The 7,147-nt window shown below is 53.5% G+C and overlaps 1 protein-coding gene across 1 annotated transcript in view; it reads left to right on the top strand.

Moving 5' to 3' along the window:
• The first annotated feature begins 265 nt into the window (after nucleotides 1-265).
• Rbbp8nl (RBBP8 N-terminal like) overlaps nucleotides 266-7,147 on the top strand; it is a 12,618-nt gene continuing 5,736 nt past the window's right edge. Inside the window, exons 1-3 of the mRNA XM_028774155.1 lie at nucleotides 266-368; nucleotides 5,491-5,625; nucleotides 7,063-7,105. Coding sequence (XP_028629988.1) covers nucleotides 5,565-5,625; nucleotides 7,063-7,105 — 104 coding nt within the window. The 5' untranslated portion in view covers nucleotides 266-368; nucleotides 5,491-5,564. The remainder of the gene's footprint in view (nucleotides 369-5,490; nucleotides 5,626-7,062; nucleotides 7,106-7,147) is intronic.

The raw sequence follows: 7,147 nt of genomic DNA, 5'->3' as shown, positions 1-7,147 counted from the left end.
CCTTCATAAAGGCCCACATACCCTGGTTGTGCTCTGGGCTAGCCAGTACTCCTGTCCAGAGCCCCACAGGATGCTCGCGGAGATGGTCAAGCTGAGGCACCCAGGCAGCTCAGATTATGGGGAAACAATTCAGCTCTATGCACGCGGCCAGCCGGTTCTTCCACTCTCCCAGAGATGGCCAGACCAGTCTGGCGGCTTTAGGCAGTCCCTGCCTCCTTGCAGCTCCCGGCTGGGAGAATCGGAAACCTGTCAGGCGGGTTTGGTCAAAATTCTGTCTTGTAAGTTCATACTGCTTGCTCCTATCTCTCCCAGGTGGGGATCACTGAGGACCGAGGCCCCTGGAGGTCCAAGGCTGGCCAAGTGGCCATGTGAGTACACGGTTACAGCAGGCAGGGCCCTTCTAGAAGCTGGGTGGACTGGAGTCATTGGGGTGCTCACCATGGGGGCTAGAGACCCAGCTTAGGCTTCAGAGCAGGAGGCCGGAGACAGGAAGCAGAAGGCCTGGGAGGCGGGAGGCGGGAGGCTGGGACAGGCAGGCTGTCCTGCCTTCACCTGTGTGTGGTATGGACGACTGCCTGATGCCTGGTCCTGGGGACCAAGCAAGGAGGAGGAGGACTCAAGGATTTCCTGGGCAGAGGTTTTGATGCAGCAAAAGCAAAGCCTGGCGTGACACTGTGGCCCGATCTCTGCAGGGGGGTTCCAGGGCCTGGAAATAGGCTGGTGGCCAGCACTGTGTCCTGGACCACCCACTCACTGTCCCCTTCCTTGTGGGTCCGGAGACTTTGTAGCCATAGAAATGAAGGGAGCACAAGGGCAGGTCCAGCCACACATAGCTCAGAGCTTGCCTGGGGACATTGTCAGGCTCTAACATGGGGCAGTGGCTGCAATACTTCAGCAGGCTGTGGGAGACAGTAGGATCAATCACTAGCCTATTCTGTCCCCTGCCCCCAGACCTGGGAGGTTGGAGTCAGATTGCAGGGCCCTCTGTTACCTGACCTGTTACCTAAGCTGCCTTATCCTATTACTTGTGCCCAGGGAGGCAGTGTGCACACAAGCATGGGACGTGCAAATGTCCATGCACACCTGCCTGTGTGCACACAGCCATCCCTAACCCTAAACCCCATGTAAGGAGTGTGTGTGTAGGGGGATGGGCTGAAGTTGTACAAAGGCATCTACTTTGGGCATGGACTCAGATGTGGGTTTCTCAAACTGAAGGTATTGCTCTGTCTGTAGTGGCTGCCTTTCTATCAGGGCCTATGTGTCAGAGGGATCCAAAGCCACCTGGAAAACCTCTCTCGATAAATCCCACCACCCGACTGACCAAAGCGGTTGCCAGGCGGCCTGTCTGTGTCTAGGCCATATCTCTTGTGAGCTGATGATCGTAGAGAGACAACATTTCTGCTCTGAAGTCTCTATTAAATAGGAGATGCCATGGGTGACCATGAGATGTGGGAACACATGGGTTAGAAGCACTCTGTTCCCTGCCTGGCCCTCTGGAGCACACATGGAAGCTCCCACTACATACCAGGCTCCTCCTGCCTTCCCAATCACCACTACTAGATTTATGAATGGGGAAAATGAGGCACAGCCAGACACGTAGTTTGTCTGAAGCCACTGTGGGATGCTTTGTCCATCACAGGAGTGTCCCACACAGAGAATGAGAATCGATGAACCACCTAGACTCTGGTTCAAATCCAGCTTCTGCTTTCTAGCCTCTGGTCTGCCCCATGCCTTGTAGGCTGATTCCATAGCATGAGATGCTCAGTATTTCCTCCAAGGCCAAATGGGCTCCAGCCACTGGCTCTGGAGTGGCCTGCCAAGATAGCCCGGGTAGTGGCTTCTTCGGCTAAACACTGGGAGGATGTTAACTTGCCTGAGAAAGAAAATCCCTAGTGAGATACAGGTGCAGAGGAGCTGTGTGCAACAGCGACTACTGCCATTACCAACACTGTGGTCAGTACTGATTTTCATGGCTAGGTGAGTATCAGATGAATAGACCAACAGCCCATCCTTAAAGCCACAGAACAAGGGTCTGCTGAAGAGTCCTTTTCCCTTGAGGGCCTGATAAAAGACAGGGGGTCGGGCATTAAGGACAACCAGATAGAGTGGGTGTCGTTGGTCTCCTCTGACTTAGCACTCCTGAGAGGGAACAAAACCAGTTGCCATTACTCACCAGTGACATAGCCAGGCAGCAGGAGAAGTCCAGGGGCTCCAGCTGCCCCAGAGAACAACACCCAGATATGGCTACTGACCCGCCATGTGGGCTTTGCCACTGGGCCAGATGGCACTAGTCTTATAGGCAGCTGCAGCTGGGACTATGAGCCTCATCTATAAGGAATGGATGGCACCTTCCCTGGGAATGGTCACCAAGACCCATGGACTAGTTAGCACTTTGTGACCAGCCGATGACAGGTCTTTTCTCTGAACTTGGGCAGGGATCTGTCTTTCTACAAAAGGTCTTTTTGTTTGTGAGACTCAAGCTTGTCACAATGAGGGAGGGCTCTGTTAGCTGTCTGGGGGCTTTACAAAGGGAGATAAGAGGTTCAGGGTTCTCTCTGTCACACACAGAATACATACCACCTGCCTTCTACCTGGAACATTTAATAACTGGTGGGAGTCTCACAGAAACTCAATATAGGACAGGGTGTGTCACTGCCCCCAGATGAGGAAACATGGGCTCAGGGGATAAAGCCACTTACCCAAGGCTATGTACAGGAAGGACAAGGACCACATTCAAAGCCCAGGCTAGCACTTTGGGCTGGCATAGCAGCTCTCTTCTGGGACATCAGCTGGCTTGCATGCTGATTGAGTATGGAAAATCCCTGCCTCTTCTCAGAGGCCACTCAAGGGGAACTGTGAGGGGCAGGTGAAGGATCTGAGGTTCAGGTGGGGCTCCTTGGAGACAGGTGACACTGAGGAGCAGGTAGGGACCCTGAGAAGCAGGTGGGAGAGCTACAGAACAGGTAGGGACCCCATAGAACAGGTGGGAGGATATGAAGTTCGGGTAGGGCTCCTGAGAGGGCAGTAAGGGACCTTGGGGTACTGGAGGCTCCACGAAGCACATGGGTGCCTTAGGAGGTAGATGGGGACCTAAAGTTGCAGATAGGGGCCCTTGAGATATGTAGGGGTCCTGTGGGGTGGATGGAGATCCTTAGAGCAACTGACCCACCACGTGGGCTTTGTCACTGAGCCAAATGGCACCTAGTCTTATTGGGAGCTGCAGCCGGGAGGGGCTGGGAGGGGCAGGGGGGAAGGGGAGGGAACTTGAGGTTCAAGTAAGCTTCCTGGGAGACAGGCAGAGCTGTGTGTGCCTTCCCTGTGAGGACCTGTAATAGAAGGCTTCTTCTGTCCCTCTGGCTTCCTCGCTATGCTCTCCTAGGCTCTGGCAGGAGAAGCATTCAGCTTGGGAACATGCTCTATTTGGTTCCGGGGAACTGCGCTAAGGTGGTTTGAGTAGCGCTCAACCTGTCCACACAGAAGCCATGCCTCACATCCAGCCTCCTTCCTCTTGCCAGCTTTGCTTCTGAACAAACCCCACCTCTGTCCCCGAATCCTCACAGACAAAGGGAGGCACAATAGGCCTGAAGGTGTCTAACGTCTGTGTAGGTGGCAGCTGCTCCCAACTTTGTATTCGCCTCCCCAACTGCCCAGGTAGCAGAAACAAACGGAGCAGAGGCTCATCCAGCCACCTCATCCCACTAGCTGCTCCTTCCCGAGGATGCAGTGCCTCACAGACTTACCAGCCTGGATGTCGAGAGTGAAGGGTCCCCTTGCCAGTCCAGGGACCCTGAGGCACAGAGTTCTGGTCTCAGCCCACTCCCATCACCTCGCAGGCTCGAAGCCTCACACTCTGGGCATCACCCTTCTGGGTTTAAGGTGGCAACAAGACTTACTCTCGCAGGCTTGGTCCCCTTCATAGGTCTCTACACCTGGATGTAAAATACAGCCTTGGCTTCTGAAAAGACCAACACTCACCCGCAGAGTTCTCTGCATTCTCAAGCTGCTAGCCACCTTCACTAGCCTAGACTCACAGAGCAGGCATTCTGAGGATAGCTACTCTGCTGACCTGTGGCTTCTGGGCAACTATACACTCCGCTTTCTTTTTCTACCGAAACCTCTAACACTCCAGAATGGTGGGAGCTAGACACAGGGACACCCCAGGCATGGTAAGAGTAAGATCCACTTTATCTCAGTCATATGTATCTCTGTCATCTGCCTACCAGGGAAGTCACATCATGTCTACAGCACTGTTACCTAATATATATCAGGACAACCTTGCTTGGTCTTGTCATGGCCATGGGTCTCTGGATAGGATGCACCATCTACATCTGAGGGAACTGACCCAGTGGACAGCAGAAAATGCAGGATTGCCCTTGGGACCTTGAGAGTCACAGCCATGGGTGTGTGTGTAAAGATGGGCCGCAATCCACAAAGAAGGCAGCATATGGACCCGGATCCTATATAGGCGTCTCCCAAGCCTACAGGCACCTCAGCATCCCTTACAAGTGTTGCTTCAGCCCATAGAGCAGGTGCTAGGGGCCTGGGAAGAGCCACCCGTTGAGCGAGTCTGGGTGGAATTACAGGTGCCTCCACTCAGCCCCTTTCTAGCCCTGTTTGTCCCAGCTAGCTGGTTTCACCTTCTGGGCCTTTAGCAGGGTAAGGCCTACACAGCTGAGCATACAGGCCCAATGGAAAACATCCCAGGCTCACACTGAGTAAATGAGCAAGATCTGAGTTCAAATCGACTCCCCCCTCCCAAACCCCCCAGTGAAAGAGGTGGAGTCGGAATCTCTTTGAACCTTAGTTCTCCCACTGGAAGAGAAATACCTTGAGATGTCTTAAAGATTAGATGGTTGAAAGTGATATTGAATTCAGGAGATTGAAAAGGCAGCTAGAGTCCTGTAACCTAAGACTGGGGCCCTCAGCCTCGGGCTGGTTAGTTAACCCACCAGGATGTCCCTCATTGAGATGAGCCTCAGCTGCCAGTCTTCAGATGAGGGACCTTCCAACTCTTCATTCCCATACCTATCCTCACCCACCAAACACAGAGCCACCAACTGTCACCTCCACCACCGTAGCCAGCTATGAGTCAATTGAACCCCAGGTGAGTCTATAAAACCAGTCTGGGAGCCCATCTTCTTCCTGGTTTCTCTCCCCACATCATAGGTATCTCTGCTCTGTGAGTTCCTGTGGCCACTGGAGCCACTGTGTGAAACAGGATCCATTACACTTCGGGATCCCCAACTGACCCTTCTCCCCACTCCTAGCCCCGCCTCCAGAAACCAAGGCTTATACCCCCCAATACCCCATGCATATTCTAGTATTAATCATGTCAGCCCCATGCCCCAGCCTTTAGACATTCACTCTCTGCCTCTCCCCCAGGGCAGCCCCTCACAGTGAGCAGATGTGCCCCACACGTGTAAAGTTCACATACTGTCCAGCCCATAGCCCTTACTTAAGCCAACCCTCTTCCCATTCCCCTCTCTGCAGGCTGGACACAGAAGAGCAGTAGAGGTCCCAGGCCTCCTTAGAGCCAGTGCAAAGTGGCCAGCGTACAAGGAGTCATGGACAGCTTCATGGAGTCGCTGAACAGGCTGAGGGAGGCCCATGAGAAGGAGGTCCTAGGTGAGTGAACAGTGGAAGGCTCCACTGTGCTCATAGAAAATGGTCTTGGGGGTCTTAGCATGTCAGGGAACTTTCAAGGATCCTCTCTAGTTTACAGTAAGTCTGACTGGAGAACAGAATTCTGACTCAAGGACCCAACTTACCAAGTGTTCGGATGCCCAACCTGGGCCCAGACTTGTCTCATAGGGCCACCTCATCAAGAATATCTTCAGACCATACCCTATGGTGTAGACCAGGGCATACTAGGGTATGTGAGGGGTCACTATCACTCATGACCACAAGCTACAACCAGCCCCCAAGCATGTCCCTGCTATGTCCTCTCATAAGGCTGGCAGATCTAGCTTGATAGCTCATAACCCAGAGGGAGAGGCCACTCACTCCAGAGGGTCCTAGGGCCATATGAAGTCCCTCTGGGGCTGAACAGACACCTCCTCTTTCCCTCTAGCCCCTGCTAAGTTTCCCACTGGTAAGGGTTCCCTCCACTCACTTCCCTGCAATTACAGTTCAGACCTTGGAGGCCATTCAGAAAGGACCCTGTGAAGGTCAAAGAAGCCAGCCACTCCCCCGAGCCTCAGGGAAGAAGTCACGCTGTCTTTCCTGGAATCCCAGGGCCTACCCAGGTTGGGATCAGCCTCACTGGCTCCCAAGGAACTGTATCACTGAGAGGAGGGTCTCATGGGACTTGCTCTGAAAGCCTGTGGATCACACGGCTAGTGTTATGGGAAATGTCCCAGAAGCAACAGAAACAATGCCTACCGGGTGCACTTGGGGATACAAGCTAAGGTTAATAGGATTTGAGCTTGGTCAGCACTGACCCAGGAGACCAGGCCACTCCCTAACAGAGGAGTGGACTTTTTTGGCAATTGGTTTGGGCTGGCAGACAACCCTCATTATACCTAAGGGACTTGGCTGGGCACACAGGAACTCAGGGAGGTGCAGAGGCTACTGAACCCCAGGGGCTAAGAACTTGCAGCTGCTGAGAGAGTATATGGCTAGCCCCACCCTCAGAGATTATGTTGATCTGAGGACTGAATAGAACCTAGCTAGTAAGGAAAGACAGGTAACAGATCCACCCATCCCATTCTATGCTCCCAGTAGACAAATCCAGAAGTTAAGGGTCTATGTAGCTTCCTTTCCCTACCCCTCAAAATGTAGGCCTTCTTGGATACTCTGCTCCTCCCAGATGGCCAGCCACTTCTCTAATGAAATGCTGAGCTAGAGTCCCGGGAAAACAGGACATCTGGACAGAGGTTTAGATGGAGTGTCCTTTCCACATCCTTCCCAGGGGGCTGCTTCCAAGAGTCAGGCAGATACCTGGGGTCTGGAGATGATTCTGTGTGCTAACAAGGGGTTTCCATAGCATGCCTCAGCCCTACCACTACCATGAGGAGGCAGCTGGGCTGGGCCTGACATGCACCTTCCTGTCCTCTCTGCCAGGCCTGCAGAACAAGCTTCTAGAACTGAACTCAGAGCGGTGCCGGTGAGTCAGCCCAGCAGAGCCAGAGGAGCAGACGGGGGGGGG

Source organism: Grammomys surdaster, unplaced genomic scaffold (genome assembly GCF_004785775.1).
Source record: "Grammomys surdaster isolate TR1022 unplaced genomic scaffold, NIH_TR_1.0 238, whole genome shotgun sequence".
In the NCBI taxonomy this organism is placed as follows: domain Eukaryota; kingdom Metazoa; phylum Chordata; class Mammalia; order Rodentia; family Muridae; genus Grammomys; species Grammomys surdaster.
Note: the sequence above shows the minus strand (reverse complement) of the source record. Positions and strands in the feature narration are given on the sequence as shown.